This window comes from Procambarus clarkii, chromosome 43 (genome assembly GCF_040958095.1).
Source record: "Procambarus clarkii isolate CNS0578487 chromosome 43, FALCON_Pclarkii_2.0, whole genome shotgun sequence".
In the NCBI taxonomy this organism is placed as follows: domain Eukaryota; kingdom Metazoa; phylum Arthropoda; class Malacostraca; order Decapoda; family Cambaridae; genus Procambarus; species Procambarus clarkii.
Window position 1 is genome coordinate 23,733,662 of NC_091192.1, and position 24,129 is coordinate 23,757,790.

Here is a 24,129-nt window from a genome sequence, read left to right on the forward strand (position 1 = left end):
ATGAATGTGTGAAGTAGTTTAGAGCGCAAATTATCTCGTACATTCCAAGTGATTTATAGTCATTGATAACAGGGCGCTCACACACAGTGTTGGAGTGTGTCCAAGCTCTTATTCGCTTAGTGTACAAGTGTTCATCTTCGGGAGATTCATTACCTACAGCCAGGTGGCGGCACGCGTCTATAGGTGAGGGATAGAGGCAAAATTGAAGGTTCAGCTTTTTTTTTTTTTTTTTTTTTTTTTTTTTATAACTTCTTTGCCTACAGCCTCCTTTTAGGCTACCAAGGCATTCGCATCAGTTGCTGTACCGGTAGATACATAAATAACAATCTCCATTCATATAAGATAACCCAATCTTATATACTTTAAAAAACATAATTTGTACGATTTAATCCTGTAACTTTTAAATAAATATTTTGATAACCATCTGATTAAATTGGTGGCGTTGACCTGAAATTACACTTTGATCTTTCTTTTCTGTACGGGTGTCTCACTTGCAAGATTCGCTCTCGGTTCCTGTTAACAATATTTCTCATGTCGTTCCATCCTCGCCTGTATGGAGCGTCCTACTTGCAAAATTTTGCAAGACTTTGACCCACATGGTAAAGGCACCCCTCCTACGGTTCTGAAACACCTTTTCCTTGAACACTTTGCTTCACTCCCGCTCCATTACTGTCTTCACAGATGGATCGAACTCTGCCGATGGTGTAAGCTATTCTGTTGCCTTTCCTGACCAGACCTATGTGCCACCTACCCCAGGAGACTACCATCATCACGGCGGAACTTTATGCAATCTTGTATGCTGAACATCAGTTGCTTTCTTGCCATTAATGCTCCTTTGTCATTAAGGTTGACTCGTAGCGCCCTCGTGGCTCTGGAGTCATTACCCCTTTACATCCTGTGATGGTCGAAATCCAATATTGGCTGTTTCTTATCTCAGACAGATCCAAGACAGTTGAGTTTTGCTGGCTTCTCAGCCATATTGTTGTTACCTATAATGAACATGCGGACACTGCCGCTGTGGAGCCTATCCGCACTTGTCCTATTTCCAAAAAGACTTCTACCCACTCATTCCTCCATCCAAGACCACTGGCAGGGTCGTTGGTCAGAGGTTTCAGATAAGAAACCACGCATTCTTAAAGGTAACTTAATTTCGTTTTCCTTCCTCTTACCACTGTAATAGACGGTGGGAAAATGTCTGTGGCGAGGTTTACGTGTTGGCCTGATTTATATCTTGCTTCCCTAATGTTCCTCGGGGACATTGTCTCGCAATAGACTCCATGGTGAATCCGATACCTTTTGATATCGCTCGCCTTATGCGCATTTGTTCTCGTATTGGTGTCCTCAGTGATATTTAGCGCCATTTGAATATCCAGCGACATTGATAGTATATATAGTCTCGGTTTGGTGCCTTCTTTTGATAATTACTTCCACTTTGAACTCAAATCAATTGGTAGACTTTTACTCTGTAAACCATATTCTCGTATTATTGAGGTCCAAAACACGTACACAATATGTCGTATTGAGGATGTGTTGCACACACCTCACTCTACGATTTACCTAACCACCATATTCGTAGAGAGCGGCGAAGGGTAGGGCGAACTTATATCCCCACTCCTGTGCCAGGTAAGTCCACTACGGGCTCACCATTGCCCGTGCTACCTGGAACTTTTTGTTCCTAGTAGCTGAATCTTAAACGACAACAACAGGTAGGGTGAGGTGATTGTTACCTGATACCGGCTTTTAGCTGTCCGCCAATGTAGGTCTTACATTTTCCCGCTGGATCGAAGGAGGACAATCGAAGCCGTATGCGTGAAGCCGAATTCACCTGGATGTAGCTGAATGAACACAGCCTCAAGAGTACGAAGCCTCCTACGATCGTCGGTGCATATGATTAGTGTCTTATCTTTCACTATGTCTTGGCGATTCAGGATAGTGTTGTGGTATTGAGAATGATGTTGCTTAATACCTCCGTTTTGCAAATGTAAGACGCATACACAATATATTCGTGGTATGTCCAATGTAGCATATATTTTTTTTGAGATATATACAAGAGTTGTTACATTCTTGTACAGCCACTTGTACTTAGCGTTTCGGGCAGGTCCTTGGAATACGATCCCCGCCGCGAAGAATCGTTGTTACAACCAAGTACACATTTTACTGTTGAGTTAAACAGAGCTAATGATTTGCGCCCAGTAAATCCTCCCCGCTCAGTATACGAACCCATGACCAAGCGCTCGCGGAACGCCAGGCGAGTATCTTACCACTACACCACGGAGACTGGTATTTTATAGACATATTTTGGAGTGCAGTCTCCAGAGCTGCATTTGTAATGATACACTGCATTGGTTCACCTCAGTTTGTCATAGGAGGCAGAGATGTTATTTCTCATAATGAGGAAAGATGTACGAGGGTTGTTATAATAAATGACAGGACGAAGCCTGGCGTTTTCACTGCAAGGTTTGCAATTCCTGTAAATTATATCGTATCACCTTCTCATCCTTCTTGTATTGGTGTCCTTGTATGCCTGAAGGCATACAAGAAGGATGAGGTGATACGATATAATATTATTATGTGCGCGGAAATAACACATTTGAAAAATAAAGAATGCTTTCGGCTAATTCGCCTTCATCAGAGCAAAGTAGAATGATATTATATTTATTGTATTGTACCTTGAGTACTTAACATTTTGCATCCCTCTTAACTCTGTCCTCCCAATGTGTCATCTCTTTAGCAAATAGTAAGTTACAATAACGTGGCTGAAAAGTCTACACCAAACCTATACATCTGAAAATAGGGAAAGGAAGAGGCTGTGGTCCGTTCCGCGCTATAATCAAGTCGTGATCGAATGAGCTGTTATGTTCATCAAGGCGAACTGCTGACGTTTACTGATGGTTCAAAAGCCGCAGTATACGTTCTCGTATACTGCGAGAACATTTAACAAACTTTTTACTGGCTCTCGAAATTTTTAATACACCTTACTTTTCGTTGCCAGTCTAAATATTGACTGTCTCTTGGTGTGCTAGTTTTAGTAAGGACAAATGATGATTTGTTTGTTATTTATCATGTTTGTAAATACTGCATCGAACTGGTCGATCACTGGAGCGCAGCAGGTTATTGGAACTGGTCGCTGCAATAAGCTGATCATTGCATTGAACTGGTCACTAGTCAATACAGTGAGCGAGCCGGTCACCGATAGCTTGTTGTACCTGTGGTTCTAGTAGGGATGTTTTCTCCTAACATAGCTAGCATAGCGCATTTTAGTAATTATTTAGTGGAATGGCCACATATCTACCCGAAGCAGTTGTCTTTATATGTATATGATACATAATACGTAATATGAACAAAAGAACAAAGGTAACTGCAGAAGGCCTATTGGCCCATACCAGGCAGCTCCTATTCATAACCACCCAATCCCACTCATATGTCCAACCCACGTTTGAAACAATCGAGGGACCCCACCTCCACCACGTTACGCGGTAATTGGTTCCACAAATCAACAACCCTGTTACCGAACCAGTATTTACCCAAGTCTTTCCTAAATCTAAACTTATCCAATTTATACCCATTGTTTCGTGTTCTGTCTTGTGTTGATACTTTTAATACCCTATTGATATTCCCTTTTGAGTCCATTCATCCACTTGTATACCTCTATCATGTCACCCCTAACTCTTCGCCTTTCCAGTGAATGCAACTTAAGCTTTGTTAATCTTTCTTCATATGATAGATTTCTAATTTGGGGGAATTAACTTAGTTATCCTACGTTGGACACGTTCAAGTGAATTTATATCCATTCTATAATACGGCGACCAAAACTGAACTGCATAATCTAAATGGGGCCTAACCAGAGCAAGATATAGCTTAAGAACCACACCAGGTGTCTTGTTACTAACGCTTCGATTAATAAATCCCAGTGTCCTATTCGCCTTATTACGAACATTCATGCATTGATCCTTTTGTTTTAAATTCTTACTAATCGTAACTCCCAGATCCCTTTCGCAATCCGACTTTGCAATCTCAACACCATCTAGCTCGTATCTTGTAACTCTATCATCATTACCTAGCCTCAGAACTTTACATTTATCAGCATTAAACTGCATTTGCCAATCCTTTGACCATTTCAAAACCCTATCTAGATCAACTTGAAGTGATAGTGAGTCCTCCTCCGAATTAATTTCCCTACCGATTTTCGTATCATCTGCAAATTTGCAAATGTTGCTACTCAAACCTGAATCTAAATCATTTATATATATTATAAACAACAGAGGTCCCAGGACAGAGCCCTGAGGTACTCCACTAACAACATTCTCCCACTCTGACTTAACCCCATTTATACTAACTCTGTTTCCTTTGGAATAGCCATGCCCTAATCCAACTTAATATAGCACCCCCAATACCATGAGGACAGCCATTGAATTAGTTAGGAGTAAAGGAGGAATCCCGATCATATGTGGCATTCTTCCAAGAAAGGGAGTGGGAAATGAATGGATGTCGAGGGCACTTGGTGTCAATTGCCGGCTGGAAAGATATTGCAAATCAAATGCAATATCTTTCATAGACAACTGGGAACACTTCTATGGAAGAAATGAAATGTATGCTCGTGATGGGGTGCATCTATCGAGGGCTGGGGTTGTTGCTGTTGCGAACTCGTTGGAACCTAGTGGTTAGAGGTGTTTGTTTGGGTTTAAACTGTTAGTAGATAGTGGTATGGAATTGATTTGGAGGAAGGAAGTAATAAAAGTATGTGTTCGTGGGAGAAAAGAATTGGCAAAATGATCAGGGAAAGAAAAGGGCCTCAAAATAACAATTCACTTAGGGTATATTACACTAACAGTAGAAGTCTAAGAAATAAAATTAACGAATTAAATGCTCTTGTCTGCACAGAAAAAATAGATATTATTGCACTTACCGAAACGTGGATGAATGTAGAAAATAGAGAACTATTAGCTTAATATCAAATAAATGGATTTAAACTATTTCACACAGATAGATATATTAGACGAGGAGGGGGAGTAGCCATATATGTTAGGGACAATTTGAAATGTAGTCTCAAAGAGGGAATCAAAACTGAGCCACACACAGAAACTATAGATATTAAACGAATTAAATTAAACGGATAGAATTAAACGAAAAAGCAAATAATATTATAATAGGAGTTATATATAGGCCACCAAATTTAGACAGAATGGAAGCAAAGCATCTATGGGATGAAATATCTAGAGTATCTAGATCTAACAGTATTTATGTCATGGGTGACTTTAATTTTAGTGGAATAAACTTGGTGAACAAAACTGGGAATAGTGAAGCAGAAGATTTTCTAGAATTAATTGACGATTGCTTTCTTACGCAACACATTAAGGAACCAACGCGGGAAAATAATATTTTAGATTTAGTGTTAACAAACAGGGAAACACAAATTAATGACATCGAAATAGAGAGTGAGCTAGGGAACAGTGATCACAAAGTAATCAGATTTAGCATAGAATGGAATAGACCTGTAGGAGAAAATTCTGTTAAAGTGCCAGATTTTCGAAAAGCTGATTTTAATAGCCTAAGAAATTTTTTGGGTTAAATAGATTGGAAAGTCTTGGGTATGGGGTGTGGGCCGGTCTTGGAGCGAGACATGAACCCAGCGATACGTGACGTAAAAGGGGATTTCGATGTGGATTTAATATATAACTTATTTAAGAATATTCTAAACAAAGCACAGGAACGTAGTATACCATACAAATTGAATAGATCGAATACTAATGACCCAAAGTGGATAACAAATAATTTAAAGAACCTTATAAGTAAAAAGAGAGCTTGGTACAAAAGGATTAAAAATGGGGAAGTCAATTTAGAACAGGAATTCATACAACTGGTTAGAAATGTTAAAAAAGAGATTAGGAAAGCAAAAGGAAACTATGAAGTTCGCATAGCAGGACAAGCAAAGTCAAATCCTAAAGGGTTTTTTCAATTATATCGAACTAAGACTAGGGAAAGGATAGGTCCATTAAAATCTGAGACAGGTCAAATAACGGATAATGACAAGGAGATGAGTAGTATTGTTAACATATTTTATATCTGTATTTACTAAAGAAGAACTTAACAATATGCCTTCAGCCGAACAAGTCTATGTGGGTGGGGATGAGGACAGGTTGACTAGTTTAGCAGTTACCAGGGAGGATGTAATTAAACAATTAGAAAAACTAAAACCAAACAAATCCCCAGGGCCGGATGAGTGTTTGCCAGGGTGCTTAAAGAATGCAAAGAGGAGCTTTCCGAGCCACTGTCTACCATATTTAATAAATCAATAGAGTCAGGCAGAGTGCCTAGAGTCATGGAAGGTAGCTAATGTGGTACCAATTTTTAAGAAAGGAGATAGATCACTTGCGTCAAACTATCGGCCAATTAGCCTAACGTCCATTGTGGGAAAGTTACTTGAATCAATAATTGCAAATACAATTCGTCTCCATCTTGAAAAACATCAATTAATAAATGAGTCGCAACATGGTTTTACAAATGGCCGTTCATGTTTAACAAATTTGCTAACTTTTTATTCCAGCATAGTTGAGGCAGTTAATAGTGGTAAGGATTGTGATGTTGTGTACCTTGACTTTAGCAAAGCTTTAGATACAGTGCCACATGAAAGACTAAAAAAATAGAAGCTCATGGTATTGGGGGTGGTATATTAACTTGGATTAGGGCATGGCTATTCCAAAGGAAACAGAGAGTTAGTATAAATGGGGTTAAGTCAGAGTGGGATAATGTTGTTAGTGGAGTACCTCAGGGCTCTGTCCTGGGCCCTCTGTTGTTTATAATATATATAAATGATTTAGATTCAGGTTTGAGTAGCAACATTTGCAAATTTGCCGATGATGCGAAAATAGGTAGGGAAATTAATTCGGAGGAGGACTCACTATCACTTCAAGTTGATCTAGATAGGGTTTTGAAATGGTCAAAGGATTGGCAAATGCAGTTTAATGCTGATAAATGTAAAGTTCTGAGGCTAGGTAATGATGATAGAGTTACAAGATACGAGCTAGATGGTGTTGAGATTGCGAAGTCGGATTGCGAAAGGGATCTGGGAGTTATGGTTAGTAAGAATTTAAAACAAAAGGATCAATGCATGAATGTTCGTAATAAGGCGAATAGGACACTGGGATTTATTAATCGAAGCGTTAGTAACAAGACACCTGGTGTGGTTCTTAAGCTATATCTTGCTCTGGTTAGGCCCCATTTAGATTATGCAGTTCAGTTTTGGTCGCCGTATTATAGAATGGATATAAATTCACTTGAACGTGTCCAACGTAGGATGACTAAGTTAATTCCCCAAATTAGAAATCTTTCATATGAAGAAAGATTAACAAAGCTTAAGTTGCGAAGAAAGAAAGGCGAAGAGTTAGGGGTGACATGATAGAGGTTTACAAGTGGATGAATGGACATAACAGGGGGGATATTAATAGGGTATTAAAAATATCAACACAAGACAGAACACGAAACAATGGGTATAAATTGGATAAGTTTAGATTTAGGAAAGACTTGGGTAAATACTGGTTCGGTAACAGGGTTGTTGATTTGTGGAACTAATTGCCGCGTAACGTGGTGGAGGTGGGGTCCCTCGATTGTTTCAAGCGCAGGTTGGACAAGTATATGAGTGGGATTGGATGGTTATAGATAGGAGCTGCCTCGTATGGGGCAATAGGCCTTCTGCAATTACCTTTGTTCTTATGTTCTTATATTATAAACAACAGAGGTCCCAGGACTGAGCCTTGAGGCACTCCACTTACAACATTTTCCCACTCTGACTTGACACCATTTATACTAACTCTCTGTTTCCTTTGGTATAGCCATGCCCTAATCCATCTTAATATAGCACCCCCATACCGTGAGCCTCTATCTTTTTAATCAGTCTTTCATGTGGCACTGTATCAAAAGCTTTGCTAAAGTCAAGGTACACAACATTACTATCCTTACCACTATCACCTGCCTCAACTATGCTAGAATAAAAAGATAACCTAAAATAAAAAGATAAGAACATAAGAACAAAGGCAACTGCAGAAGGCCTATTGGCCCATACGAGGCAGCTCCTATTTATAACCACCCAATCCCACTCATATACATTTGTACAGATAACATAAGAACATAAGAACAAAGGTAACTGCAGAAGGCCTATTGGCCCATACGAGGCAGCTCCTATTCTATAACCACCCAATCCCACTCATATACTTGTCCAACCCGTGCTTGAAACAATCGAGGGACCCCACCTCCACAATGTTACGCGGCAATTGGTTCCACAAATCAACAACCCTGTTACTGAACCAGTATTTACCCAAGTCTTTCCTAAATCTAAACTTATCCAATTTATATCCATTGTTTCGTGTTCGTATAATAGATAACAAATATCTATTTTTTCTATATATATAGAATATTATTATAGAATAACAATATTATTATTATAGAATAATCAATTTTTTTCTGTACACACAAGTGCATTTAACTCGTTTATTTTGTTTCTTATACTTCTACTGTAATATACTAGTGTAATATACCCTAAGTGAATTATTTTGAGGCCCTTCTTTTTCCCTGATCATTTTGCCAATTTGTTTCTCCAACAAACACATACTTTTATTACCTCCTTCCTCCCTATTAATTCCCATACCACTATCTACTAACAGTTTAAACCCAAACAAATGCCTCTAACCACTGGTTCCATGTATATGAGTGGGATTGGGTGGTTATAAATAGGAGCTGTCTCGTATGAGCCAATAGGCTTTCTGCAGTTACCTTGTTTTTATCTTCTTATGCTCTTATTTTAACCGTACCTGGAATTTATCACTGTTAAACATCACGTTATTTTCTGCTGCCTAGTCGAACACATTTTCTGTTCGACAAAAAACTGAGTATCCAGCGTCCTACTTTACCAGTTATTCTCATTGACCTCATTTTGTGTGCTATCACTCCATGGTCAGATTTATCGAATGCGAATACTTAGCGAAGTCCGTGTATACCACATCTGCATTCTGTTTTGACAAATGACAAACCCTTCATGCAAACTGCACCTACTATCAAGAAGAAGAAGCTGCATTCTATTTTTCTTCTAATGCCTCAGTGATTTTGTCGTAATGGTCATGTAGCTGTGAGAGGCATGATCTTCCTGCTCTAAATCCATGTTGGCCTGGGTTGTGGAGGTCATTGGTTTCCATGAAACTAGTGACCTGACTCCTGATCACTCTCTCAAATACTTTTATTATATGGGACGTTAGTACAACTGGTCTATAGTTCTTTGCCAATGTTTTGCTTCCCCCCTTGTGTAGAGGGGCTATTATGTCTGCTGCTTTCAGCGCATCTGGTATCTCCCTCGTGTCCAAGCTGTTCCTTCACACTATACTGAGTGCCTATGCTACTGGCACTTTGCATTTCTTTATAAATATTGAATTTACCTTGCGGTGATTTCAGGGCTTGACGTGCACGCGGCCCGGTCCCTGACCAGGTCTCCTGGTTGCTGGACTGGTCAACCAGGCTGTTGGACGCGGCTGCTCGCAGCCTGGCTGATCAGGTATCCTTTGGAGGTGCTTATCCACTTCTCTCTTGAACACTGTGAGGGGGTCGCCAGTTAAGCCCCTTATGTGTAGTGGAAGCCTGTTGAAGTCTCGGGCTTCTGACGTTGAAGCCCGAGGAATAAGAAAGGGATTGTAAGTGAAAACAAGGGAAAGAAAAAGAAGGAAGATAAAAGGAAGGCGTAGGCTTTACACTACACTACACATAAATCACAATAGCGTATGCATCAAATGAACAAATCCTCAAGGGCCGTGACTTATGATAAGCCTTATCTTTCTTCTTTTTCTTTCCCTTGGTTTCTATTACAATCCCTTTCTTATTCCTATTTCTTTTATTACACCTTACCTACCGTTCCTGCGGCCTTGCTTTTCTTTCTTCCTCCAAGCTTTCCTCCTCACCAATCTCTTGCCTATTTATTGCCTTCCTCTCATCTCAATCGACTTGATAATGGTCGAGGACAGACCGAAACATCATCTCTTCAATTTCTAGTGTGCGGTTTGGTCAACAATTTTCAGCCACGTTATTGTTCACCACGTTCTTCTGCAGTGACTTGTAGTGTTTAAATGTATGCTATTGGTATGCGGGTATACTAAGAGTAAGTAGGTCAAGGTCAACTGGCTTGCAGGAAGATGCAGAAGGGGGGAGTTTTTAGTCGATAATATGAATATTATTGTCTTTAATGCTCCAGGAACAATGAATTATTAACCCCCCCAGTGAAATACGATGCAATAAGAAGTAAAAGGAGTCTTTATGGTTTATTGTGAGGGTGACTGCTCGAGGCTCGACGTGGCTTGGGCAGCTTTAATCCCTCTTCCTCCCTCCCTCCCCCTCCCACTCTTTCTTCCTGGGGGAATACACACGGGTTTTATAATCATTTCACAGACTTCAATAATTAATATGAATATTCTCCATTATGTATTAATACTAATAACCGGTATAGTATCTTTTTATTCCATTACATTTTATAAGAAGCCTCTGTGACTGGTAATGACATACGCTGTGTTCTCTCGTATCTTACACCTAGTGTGTATCATTTGCCTCTTTGAGTTAACCTTACTTTTAAGGTTTCTGGCTAATGGCTTTCATTTATTATGTGACAAATGTAGGTACAATGTGTGTGGCGTTCCTTTCAAACGTTCCCGAGGAGCGGAATGTTAGAATCCTTCCTTTTTTCTTTGTCACTTTAGTTAGTTATCTCAACTGAGTAGTTCTCCTTGGTACAGGTGAACTCAGACCTCTGTGGGTCCCGTTCTCACGTCCGCATCAATCCATCGTTCACTTTGCTATGCTCCTGTATATTTAGATACCCATTCAAAATTTACTGACGATCTTAACTGATCATTTCTCATTATTACTTAATTTGCCGACGATACAAGAATCGGTAGGGGGAAATAACCCCGGAAAAAAGACTCACTATCACTTCAAGACGCTCTAAATAGGGGTTTGAAATAGTCAAAAGATTGGCAGATGCAGTTTAAGTATCTTACTATTTCCTTTATTACACCTTACCTTCCCTACCTTTGCCTTAGCTTTCTTCCTCTAAGATTTTCTTCTCATCTCTCTTCTGCCTATTTATTGCCTTCTCCTTCAATCATCTTACGACTATTCATGCACCTGCCACCTCTTACATAAGAACAAGGTAACTGCAGAAGGCCTATTGGCCCATACGAGGCAGCTCCTATCTATAACCACCCAATCCCACTCATAAACATGTCCAACCCACGCTTGAATCAATCGAGGGACCCCACCACCACGTTACGCGGTAATTTGTTCCACAAATCAACAACCCTGTTACCAAACGAGTATTTACACAACCAACCACAGCCCGGTTGGTCCGGCACTCGAAGAAAACTATCTAGTCTAAAACTAAGACGTCCGTGGTTATTCCGGCAATATTTCTTATGCTCGCTGGGAGGATGGTGAACAACTTGGTGGAGGTGAAGTCCCTCGATTGTTTCAAACGGGGTTTGACATGTATATGAGTGGGGATTGGGTGGTTATACATAGGAGCTGCCTCGTATGGGCCAATTGGCCTTTCTGCAGTTACATTTGTTCCTGTTTTTATTATCTTTCCCAACCATGCTGTTGCCCCTGTTGTGACAGTATTGGGGAAGCTACCATTATTATAGCATGGTAGGTTTAAATGTGATTACTCTGTTTACTCTCTGTTACAATTCTTTAAAGCAACCACCCCTTGCAACCATCATTCTAAACAAGCAATTCCTTGGTGGAATAACATATTAACATTAGATGCATTCTGAAGGCCTGTACTGGCTTTAAAGAAAACGGTGTCGTAACTTGCTATGGTAAAAGATGGTAATCGTTGGTCTCTACCGTAATGTTTGACACCCATGCCATCTGTGTGCGTGTGTGTTGAAGACATTCGTAAAATTACGGTCAAATACATCTTGAACAAAGCTCGTCTTAATTATAAACGGTCTCTCTCATCAAGTGAAGATCCAACATCCGTAGCCTATGCAGTAAAACATGCAGTTGTCTTGCCTAACGTACGAACTCAAACAACCCACCGGACCTATCCTGGCTAGTGCATAGACAACGTCGATATTATTTTATAATAATAAAAGGCCGACAGGCCTTTTTATTAAGGCCTGTCGGCCGTCTATCACTCCATCAAAGGAGGACGTAATGTATGGGGGGTTTGATAGGGCTGGTAAGAGCCCGACTTGGGTTAGAAGACACATAAAATGCTTTTTTTTTTCTTGCATTTCTACAAACCTGTCGGATTTTTAACGGATTGGCCCATTCAGAAAAAAGCGAGGTATTAGACGAGATTACGGGTTGAATGATGTTGAGAATGCTTTGAGGTTTCTCTACCATGAGTACTGCTAGCCTCCTCGAGCTCTGCCATACATCTCGACCACCTGTCACCCTCATCCCTCCCTCCCTCACTAGCATCTTCACCCCTCCCTCACTAGCACCTTCACCCTTCCCTCACTAGCACCTTCACCCTTCCCTCACTAGCACCTTCACCCTTCCCTCACTAGCACCTTCACCCCTCCCTCACTAGCACCTTCACCCCTCCCTCACTAGCACCTTCACCCCTCCCTCACTAGCACCTTCACCCCTCCCTCACTAGCACCTTCACCCCTCCCTCACTAGTGATCACAAATAAATCAGATTTAGCACAGAGTGGAATAGATCTGCAGGAGAAAATTCTGTTAAAGTGCCAGATTTTCGTAAAGCTAATTTCAATATCCTAAGAAATTTTTTGGGGCATGTATATGGGGGCAAATATATTGGAAAGCCTTGGGGGGGGGGCGATCTTGGAGCAAGACATGAACCCAACGATGTGTGATGTAAAGGAGGATTTCGATTTGGATTCAAAATATAACTTATTTACAAATATTCTAAGCAAAGCACAGGAAAGTAGTATACCTTACAAATTGAATAGATCAAATACAAATGACCCCAAATGAATAACAAAGTATCTGAAAAACCTTATAGGTAGAAAGAGAGCTTGGTACAAAAGAATTAAGAATGGGGAAGTCAGTTTAGAACAAGAATTCGCACAACTGGTTAAATATTAAAAAAAAAGAGAGATAAGGAGAGCAAAAAGAAACTATGACGTTCGCATAGCAGGCCAAGCAAAGGCCATCTCCCCTCCTGCTTGATGGGGTTCTGGGAGTTCTTCTTACTCCCCAAGCGCGACCCGAGGCCAGGCTTGACTTGTGAGAGTTTGGTCCACCAGGCTGTTGCTTGGAGCGGCCACGTGGTCCGGCACTCGAAGAGTTTTCCCCTTAAAGATGCCCACGGTTGTTCCGGCAATATTTCGTATGTTCGCTGGGAGGATGTTGAACAACCGCGGACCTCTGATGTTCATAGTGTTCTCTGATTGTGCCTATGGCACCTCTGCTCCTCACTGGTTCTATTCTGCATTTTCTTCCATATCGTTCACTCCAGTACGTTGTTATTTTACTGTGTAGATTTGGGACCTGGCCCTCCAGTATTTTACACGTGTATATTATTTGATATCTCTCTCGTCTCCTTTATAGTGAGTACATTTGGAGAGCTTTGAGACGATCCCAATAATTTAGATGCTTTATCGCGTCTATGCGTGCCGTATATGTTCTCTGTATTCCCTCTATTTCAGCAATCTCTCCTGCTCTGAAGGGGGAGGGGGGAGTGTGAGTAGCAGTGAGTACTGCTCGAGTACTCACTCGAGCAGTACTCACAGGGGGGAAGTGATGAGCAGTACTCAGCGTGAAGTGATGAGCAGAGACGGGACTACACAAGTGACTTGAAGAGTACAGTCATTGTGATGGGATCCCTGGATTTGAAAGTTCTCTGCTCCCTCACTATCACCTTCACCCCCTCCGTCACTATCATCTTCACCCCTCCCTCACTATCACCTTCACCCCCTCTCTCACTATCACCTTCACCCCCTCTCTCACTATCACCTTCACCCCCTCCCTCACTAGCACCTTCACCCCCTCCCTCACTATCACCTTCACCCCTCCCTCACTATCACCTTCACCCCTCCCTCACTACCACCTTCACCCCTCCCTCACTATCACCTTCACCCCTCCCTCACTATCACCTTCACCCCTCCCTCACTAGCACCTTCACCCCTCCCACCATCACCCCTTCCACCATCACCCTTACCTTCCACCATCACCCTTACCTTCCACAGTTATTCTACCATCTTTCACGATTTAGTTTTTATTAGTGACTGTATGTTCATGCTACACAGAATACCCTTCCCACACCCATCATGTGAAAGATAAGCATGATATTTCGGCTTGAAATCTTCCAAATTATTTACATCCAATAAGAGTATACTGTACAATGATCTGCAGCAGCTTTAATCATGAAACATGTTATAACTTTCCCAAGAGGTGAAGCACTTGGGAAATGAAAGTGCTTGATGGCTTGCACTTCCAATTAAGTAAATATTCATCCTCTTAATTCCTTTGATTATTACATGAAATGTAAGTGTAGCAGCCAAGTCAGTACTTACCACTTAATTTTATACTGTGCAGGATGCACATATGTCTAACACTCCCACTTGATCTGACATCCACTTGTATATATAAATTGAGTGTGATACTTTTCCTTGCCAAATTCGTGGAACAAATAGCCATGCTACATGCATGCTCTTTTATCAGTCATTATGGCTCAAAATGCAAAATATGTGGCAGAGAAAGATCACAGCATCAACAAAATACTGTATCTTGGCAAGCACCATGAACTGAAGGTGCTCATTGACTGAGAGAATAAAGTATGCCATGTTAGCTGTCATTTGCTGAGAGCATACAACATGCCATGTTAGCTCTCAGTTCCAGAGAGCATACAGTTTACCATGTTAATTCTCAATGGCTGAGAGTGCTCATTAATGTTCAGTCTATTGACTGAGCAACCTTACTCCAAAAAAATTATACAGCTAATTATACTCTACAGTACTGTAATGAATATTCATCATTTTTTTTTTTTTTTTTTTCAATACTGTCCCCTCCTTTCAGAGAATAAATAGCACTAATGAATCTGTGCTGTGCAGGGCAGTATTAAACAAGGTTGGGCCAGCATTGGATTCAGGGTTAAATGAATTAACTGCATATGCAGTTACTTATGAGAGAAAGTGCTTGCTGTATGTATGTACAGTGTCTATGTGCTTATCTATGTGCTTTAAAATTTCTGGGTGTAGGGAGAAATGTATGCAGTATATTCATTGTGGTAAGACCAATTCTTGGGACACCTCACTAGTATCTAGTGGAGGAACAATATCAAAGGGAATTTGGAGATAATTTGATAATTTGTGTTATTCAAATTATCTTATATTTTTTAACAGAATACTGTATTATTATTGTCAGCATTCCCGGACGTTAATGAATACAGTACATGGTACTTTATTTGGATATTGTATTTTTAATGTTGAATAAGTGTTACTTGAATATAACAGATATTAACATGGGTTTCAGGTGGAGCACCCCAGCCACCATGAGTGTGATTATCCGGTTGCAGAATCTGCCGTGGTCGGCCAATGCCCTTGACATTCGTGAATTCTTCAAGGGTCTCTCCATTCCCGAGGGTGGTGTACACATCGTCGGCGGAGAACTTGGCGATGCCTTCATTGCGTTTAGGTTTGTATTTACACAGAACTTACAGCAATTTAATTGCATTTGTTAAATTTGATGTTATGAAAAAGTTTGCAAATATTGTCAGTTACATATGATCAGAGAATATTAGGGAAATTTGGGATAGAAAAGACTGTGCATGTGATAGTACAATCAGTGTAATTTGGTGTACAATATATGCATCATTAGAAGTATGCCATTGATAAATAAATGTAACTATTTCTGAATAGCACGGATGAGGATGCAAGATTGGCCATGCAGAAAACAGGATCCAGCTTGAAGGGAATTCAGGTGACCCTGCTGTTGTCTTCACGAACAGAGATGCAAAAGGTTATTGAAGCTGCCCGTCAGCAGGCCATGGCACTCCAAGGATACATGGCACCCACAGTTATCCCAACACAGGCACAACCCCCTCCCGTTCCTACAGTTCCTCAGCTGCCACAGGCTCCTGCACCTACTTTGCAACACCAACAGCTTCCTGGACATCCACCATTTCAAGCACATACACAAGTTGAAGCACAACAACAAATGGCCCCCCATATTACTTCACATATTAACTCTCCTCCAAATCAACCAAACTTGCAGCAAGCACCACCTATGACAATGCCCCCCTCTACTCTCCCTCCTCGCACTCCTTCACAAAATCCATCCCATACCCCCTCCCACATTCCAAGCCCAACTACATCTAGTGGTCCCCATAATTCTCATGCTGCTAACGACTCACAAGCTGCTGTTCATTCCAATTTATCTGCAAATAACACTGAAAGAAAGGAAGAGAAAAAGTCATCATCAACTTCATCATCCAAGAGGGATACCAAAGGACGTGATAGTAGGAGACGTAGAACAAAGTCACGCAGCAGAACACGTTCAAGGTCCCGTGATAGAGATCGTCGTCGACGCCACAGAACCAGATCGAGGTCTCGCAGTCGTGATCGTAGTGGCCGTAGTCGTAGACGTACTAGAAGCCGGGAGCGTGACCGTGGCAGAGATAGAAATCGTGACCGTGACCGTGACAAGGAGCGTAATATCCGTGTTGGACGTGACCGCAGTGACAGATTTAGTCAAGAAAATAACGAGAGTGTGTCTGCTCCACTCGAACCACCTAGCAGAGATATTACCAGTAGTGGTGCAGAAGGAATACCAGGCCTGGGTGATATTCCTAGTGCCAGTATGAGAGGACCTTTACCAAGTCTCTCAGAGCCCATCAAAAACTCTCCCATCCAAACTCCATCACCTGCCCCAACCCCAGCATATAGCTCAGCACAATCATTTAATCCTGTGCCATCATACAATACAGCACCACCACCATTCAGCTCTATACTACCATTTAGTATTGGAAATATGAGTATTCCTCCTCCCTCCATACCTATGTCAAGTATGTCAAATACTTTCAATGAACCAATGGACACAGAGCCTGCGGATGACCATCCAATTATTGTAGAAGGCCCTGGAAGTTATATAGATTCCAGACAGATGCCTGGAAAGTCAGGTATTCAGAGAAATGAAGGTATGGGTGGACTCTTGAGAGGCCCTGGGGATGGGTTACCAAGATCTGACATTAAAGGTCTGTTAGGTGATGGTCCAGGTGAATTGCCTTATGGAGGCAATGGCAGGGGAATGTCTCACAGGAACAATGAGAGCTTTGGATTCCTTGGGCATTCAAGGAATCGCCCACCTCCAAATGAACCAGAAAATGAGTACAACATAGATCAGTTTGATCGAGTCCGACCTGAACCTTCTCAAAGAGGGTGGGATTCCAAGGAAGGGAAAGATACAATGAGCAGTAGCAAACAAAAAGAATTTAGAGATGATAAGGAGTCCAGAGATCGAAGTAGTTTTAGGTCAGAAATGGATACAAGAGAAAATAGAAGTGCTAGAGAAGAAAGACCTCCAAAGGATCTGAAAGAAGCCCATGAAGGTTCCCATGATGACACAGAGAGACTAGGAGGTTGGGAATCTCGAAGTAAACGGGACCCTCATGACCGTGGGACTCGTTGGGAAGCTGTTGATAGGCGTGATGATACTGATGAATCATCTAGCTGGAGCACACGGGGTAGGCGTGAAGGTTGGAATGGGCGGGAAGAAGAAAATTGGACAGGTAGGAACAGTGGAGATAAGCATGAAAATTGGAATGAAAAAGATAATTGGAAGCATGATCCTCATAACTGGGATGAAGAAGGTTATTATCACCGAGATCAAGATAGACATGGTGAAGAACATGAACGTTATGGTGATGCATACAGCTATCGAGGTTATCGAAGTAGAGTACCACGTGGCATGGAAAGAGGACGTATTAGCCGAGGTGGACGAGGCTTTAATCCACGCTTTAGTGGATATCAAGAGGAAAGTCATGAAGATGGTTATAGCTATCGTGGAGGATATAGAGGACGTGGGAGCTACCGTGCTAGAGGTGGTACCTATAACTATAGAGAAGGCAGCTCAGAATGGGGAGAAGAAAGTACATGTTGTGTAGAAATTCGCAATACACCTGTAAATGCATCTTACCGTTCTGTGCGTGACCTTTTCCATGGTATCTTTGTTCCAAAAACAGGCATTAAACTTTTAGTTGATGAACAAGGAAATCGAAAAGATGTTGCACTCTTGCAGTTTTCGCAACCTCGAGATGCAATAAGGGCTCTTAGATTTTCTGGTAATTACATATTTGATAATAAAGTTGAAGTTGTTCTTATTTCTGAGTCCAAATATGAGACTGCAATGGATGTTAATAAAATGAAAGGGAGCAAATCACATCCCAGTAATAGACCTCCAGGTTCATCTGAAGAAAAACAATCATGGACAAACAGCACATGTGTATGTGTATCAGGCCTCCCAGTGGGATGTACTGATCATGATGTTGGTCAAATGTTTAATAATTTTAAAATTGAAGACATTGTCTTGGAAAGAGAGAAGGGAACCCGTCACCCATCTGGCCGTTGTTTTGTGCGGCTAAACACACCAGAAGAAGCACAACAAGCTGTTGAAAGCTTGGCTGATGCTTCTATTGATGGAAACCCTATTACTGTTGAAATATGTCCAAATGATGCAATGATACCTGCTGTTAGAGACAGAGACTTGATTCAAATTCAAAGTGGCAGTCAGTCTGGGAAATCTCAGCCAGGCCAAACTGTGCCTCAAAAGAATAATTCTAAACAAGATGAAAAAAAGGTAGAAGAAAATAAAACAGAGAACCAAAATGGTGATGAATCCCAAACAAAGCACCTTCCAATGGGTGCTGACCTACTTACAGATTCTGTAGTAATGAAAGGAGTACCTAAGGAAGCAACAGAACCAAATATTCGAGACTTTTTCAGTGATGAGGGGCTAGTACCAGAACGTGTTCATTTTTGTGATGCAAACTCTAATGGATCACATGACGTGTATGTTATGTTTCCGTTGATTGATGATGCACGGCGTGCTGTGGGCAAAAGCCAACAGCAACTTTGCAAAGTTAAGGTGGGAGTAGAAATGATAGCAAAACCTTTAGTTATGAATGCAATGGGTCTCACATTTGATCCTCTTGAACTGATAAGAAAAGGACAAAAATCTGGTGCACCTACAGTTGCAGGAAAATCAGAAAAGAGTACAGAAAATGTAAGTGTTGATAAAAATCAACCAGCACAACCAAAAGAAATTATTGAATCTTCAAAAGAAGAAGAGCAGCAAGATACCCAAAATGAATCATTGTGTGATTCTGTATCGGTTCGAGACCAAATAAAAGAACATCCAAATAGTATAGAGCAGCGAAGCTCAAATTCTTTCTCTAGTCCAGGAGGAATGATTCCAGGGCCTTACAGAGGTGGACTCATTGGACATTTTCCAGGTGGACCACGAGGTTTTCGACCCCGCGGAGAAATGCGAGGGATGAGCAGAATGCCACCAGGTATATCAGGACCTCGAGGACCAAATGATGGATCCTTCAGCAGAATGCGAGGCTCATTGTCACTCTTGAGGGATCCTATAGATAAATCAATTGAAGAAACTATGGGTTCAGCCATTCCTCCAGAAAATTTTGGTAAACCAGGATGTGTAGTGGCACTAAGCAATGTTCCATATCGTGCTTCAACTGATGATATCCTTGAGTTTTTCATAGATTTTTCAGCATTGAGACCAGAAAATATTATCAGGCGATACAATGAATTTAACCAGCCTACTGCTGATGCTCGTGTTGCCTTTCCCACCCCTCAGGAGGCTCAGCGGGCCGTGCAGTCCCTCAACAAAAAGTACATGAGCAGCAGACAAGTATTCCTGGCTCTTGTGACTGAGTGAATCCTAAGTCATTCAGACTTAATGTATAATACTGTATCTCTCTTTCCTGTGTTAAAGTCATAAGATCTATGAAAATGCTGTTGCTACTCAATTTTTTATTAATAAATTGAAGTTTAGTTAAGTTTAATACCGTGCTGTATATTATTACAGTATGACGCACTGCAATATATTTTGTACCTTTTTTTTTTAATATTGATTGGAATGCACACCAGTACCTGTGGAATTATACAAACAGCTTAGTCGTATGAGACAAGTTGGCAAGAGACACAAACATCATTATGTACATAGGTTAGTATAAGTTTAAATTCTTCTTGAGTAATTCAGGAATTATAATTTGAAAAATATTGATAAGTATTATTATAATATTTGTATATAAAGTAGAATAAAGTACTTTCTTAAAATGTGAATTTTGCATTCCTTTTCCATTTAAGAGAAAACTGAAAAACTGCTACTTGAGAAGAGGAAGCATCTAGAAAATTAGACAGTAAATTTACTTCTTAAGGGGCCGTCTTATGTGATTTTAAATGTTGTTTAATATCAACCCATTTTTTTTTACTAGTTGTATATAAAAAGGGCTGCAACTGTTCTACGTTTCAGTATCGCACCCTAAATAGAAAGGGAGGGAATTTTTGTTTTTTTCAATGAATTTTACACATTTTCAATAATTCTCTACAACCACAAGTTTCAAACTAAATCATCTCTATGACACTCATCTATCACATTAGCTTATAATAAAGGATTTGTATAAGGGAGATTATCCAAAATATGTTTAGTTCCTTAAATACAAGTAGTCAAATTTCCCCAAAAATATATGCCAATATTTCATGTTTGCAAATATATATAAAATCAGTAAATGAACCTAGGAAAAAAATGTTTTATAGATATTGTGGAGACGTAAACTCTACATACAAGGTGTAAATTTCATGTAAATTGAAAAAAATGAAAGAGGAGAGTCAGTTTTGCTACTTTACAATAAATAAGGTCAAAGATTCTGTCACCTGTGGTTGAGGTTGACATCAACCAGTTTCCTCCAAGATTTTCACCCTTACAGATAGGATTAGGTTCTGTAAGGTGTATAAGTTTCATGCAAATTGGCAGATAAAAAATATGAGAATTTTTTTTTTTTTTTTTTTTTTTTTTTTTCATAAAACTAATTATTAAAATACTTTTTTATATGCTATTGTGATAGCTTAGTCATAGCCATGATTTCAGTTGACACTTGTGTTTGATGTTAATTTTTGCCCATTTTGGAAAAATTTTGACATAATTCAATATTTTTTCTCCCTATTTATGCTACGATGCTGAGAATTTGACCAGTTGAACTCATTTTAATGTACAACTAGCCAAAAAAGTTTGATTGAAATCAAACCAGTTTTCATTTATTGCATATTTTCGTAAAACTTATCTCTGTTTAATACAAACAGTAAGTTTAGCCCTTATTACAAATTGGACAGTAAAGTTACCCAATACAGTACTACAAACTGGAATGAGCATTCCTGTTATTACAAATGGGAGTGATTTACTAATTAATTAATTTTAAAGGGGAATTTACCCTTTTTTATAAGCTGTAGAGCATAAACTTCTGAATAGAAATGTAAAAAAAAAATATGCTTTGAACATGTAAAAAGCCACTTTTTAAGCAAGACTAGGATCTGCTATAAAAGGTATAGTGATCCTCTATGCTTTTTCAAGATCACTGCTATGGCAGGTCTGATATTAAGACTAAAGTTAATAACGGTGACAATACTTACATAACCATCAAATGGAGCCCAAACTAGCAATCAAAACACAATCATCTTTGGCTACATACCGCATCAGGCAACAGCATCTCTACAAGGCACGCACTGCCCATGTCCCCTATCAAACATACAACCTGACTCATAGTAACCCACAAAAGAATAGATCTGGAGTATTAGAAATATATTGAATGAGTTAGGTGTTCTCATGCAGATATAATCAATGTTATTGAAATCACAGAAAAATAGATTAATGTCAAAACCAGATTTTTGTTTGATTAGTGTCAAAATCATGGTTGTGACATTAAACAAAGAAAAAATAATAATTTGCTTTGATATTAATATTAATGTTTCTATAATCATTAATTACAAGGAAAATCAAGGGATATAATTTGCTTCACATTAATATAAAATATAAATGGGGAAGGGAGGTAATAATAGTTGTCAGATACCATTTAATATGCAGTGTAAAATAGTGTATCAAATCACAAGCACACATAAATATTGTGGAAAACTAAATGAAGCTAATGTTTGCCTAATAATGTAAACCTTTCCTCAAAAATGATAGTATATATAGTTGTGCTATATAAAATATGGAATGCTGCAACTCCCCCCCCCCTCCAATTTATATTTTGAATTATTGGACTGGAACTGAACAGGTATAACTGCAACTGAACTGGTGTAACTATAAAACTAACCTGTCCTTGACCTAACATGCAATCTTTGGCCATATTTAGTGTATACAGTATATATATAATATAAATATATATATATAATAGGGGTACCACCTCTGGTGCAATTGTAGAGACCCACAGCCTCGAAGAAGAAAATAAAAAGAGTATTCAGAGAATACCTTGTGGATTCTCACTGAACAATTTAATCTTTTCTTCTCCTACCACCCTTATTATTTTTTGTATATATTTTGTTTTATTTTATTTTATTGCAATGTTACAGTTTACAGAGAACACACACATATATATATAACAATATAACAATCAGTGTTCGAAGACTTCGTACAGCTCCTTGGAGGTTGGGTGCGTACCCAGGATACAGCACGCATTTTCCCTCTGAACTGCGACACTGAGGCGCTGGAACAGGAAACTGGCCGCTCGTGAGTCTTTAGTTTTCCCAATGAGTTTCTCGCCCACCTCCTTTAAGAACTTAAGTGCACATTTACCCCAGGCGTTCAGAGTATCGGAGCCTATTGGCACGAACCTGTAACAACATTCTAGGTCTCTGTACTTGTTGGTTTTCTGGGTCTCCCTGGAGGTGGCTGCCCCGCATCCCTCAACTCTGCTGTAAGGTAGATAGGTATCAGCCAATGTAGATGCACACGTGTAATCCCATACGACCTGTTTACCTTCCCTCCATGGCTGCAGGGTGACTCCATCTGGGAATTTTTGGCTGTTGTCAGGTCTGCACAACTGAGGTTCCCTTTGTGCTGGACACCCAGCTGTAGCCAAACTTCTCTTGATGATGTCATTGACTGTTCATGTCCGGCAATCTTTCCCTGTCTTACGACAGATGAGACCATGGCTGCCGTATTGGTCCCCCCCCCCCCCATACATAGCCGTAAATACACCTGTGTTTGGTGGAGATAGGGGTGGCAAGGCGCAGGATAACACCAATACTTAGGGCCCGATGGTCCAGGCAGGTGCCCAAGGCAGAATTAGGAACTGCCAACAGAAAGTTCCCGGCATGGGGGGCTTACACAGCTAGGAGACACACTCTGTCCTTCTCAGAAGCTGCCTCCGGCAATGCTTTTTCGATGTTCTCCACTATGGGCCTATCCCATTTTGCCTGTGTGCCGTCGTTTGGAAAAGTTGGTCGAGGGTGTGAATTGGCAAGAGTGTCCCACTGACCAGCTCCTTCCGCAAATTTGGGATCATGAATCCCAATGGAGTTCCTAAGGTATTCTGGTAGCATTTCATTCACTAATTCACTTGTAGCACTGGTCGAGGATAAGAATGCCGGCAATGCTAACTGTGACGCCTTGAGAATACCTATAACCCCGAGTCTAACTAGGAGTGATGCTTGGTCCCACTGATCATCTTGCAGGGAGAGGTTTAACACTTTCATAGTTATTGACTTTAGGAGCGAGTCATATTCCGTTAATTTTGGGCTGTCGAAGGAGGGAGCACACCTGAGGAAATAGATAAGTCTGGGCAAAGCAAAGCACCTTGTGAGAAAGTACAAAGCCAAAAACTACACACCCCAGTTGCTCACGTGGCCCCATAAAGTGAGGTGATTTGATGAAATAACTATGCCCAAGATTACCATCAAAGTGCCGTCGGGACGGTGGTTCAAATAGCCTCAGCTATCATCATCTTTTTGTACGGTCATTGATGGTCGAGTGGTTTAAGGTACCATGTACACCAGTTGTATTGTGCTTCTGGCGGTCTGGGTTCGACTCACTTCTGGGGTGTGTAATGAAGTAAGGGCGAAGAGGGAGAACGGCCTATTGACATAGCTCGAGTGCATGGGGGGGAGTTGTG

General features: G+C 40.5%; 1 protein-coding gene across 4 annotated transcripts in view; it reads left to right on the top strand.

The window, feature by feature from the left end:
* The window catches only part of LOC123755892 (uncharacterized), an 86,539-nt gene extending 66,234 nt beyond the window's left edge, over positions 1 to 20,305 (top strand). For all 4 annotated transcript variants that reach the window (XM_045738818.2, XM_045738817.2, XM_069300116.1 and 1 more), the window contains 2 exons: positions 15,477 to 15,638; positions 15,863 to 20,305. In XM_045738818.2, coding sequence (XP_045594774.2) covers positions 15,496 to 15,638; positions 15,863 to 19,898 — 4,179 coding nt within the window. In that variant the 5' untranslated portion in view covers positions 15,477 to 15,495 and the 3' untranslated portion in view covers positions 19,899 to 20,305. The remainder of the gene's footprint in view (positions 1 to 15,476; positions 15,639 to 15,862) is intronic.
* Positions 20,306 to 24,129: the final 3,824 nt, after the last annotated feature.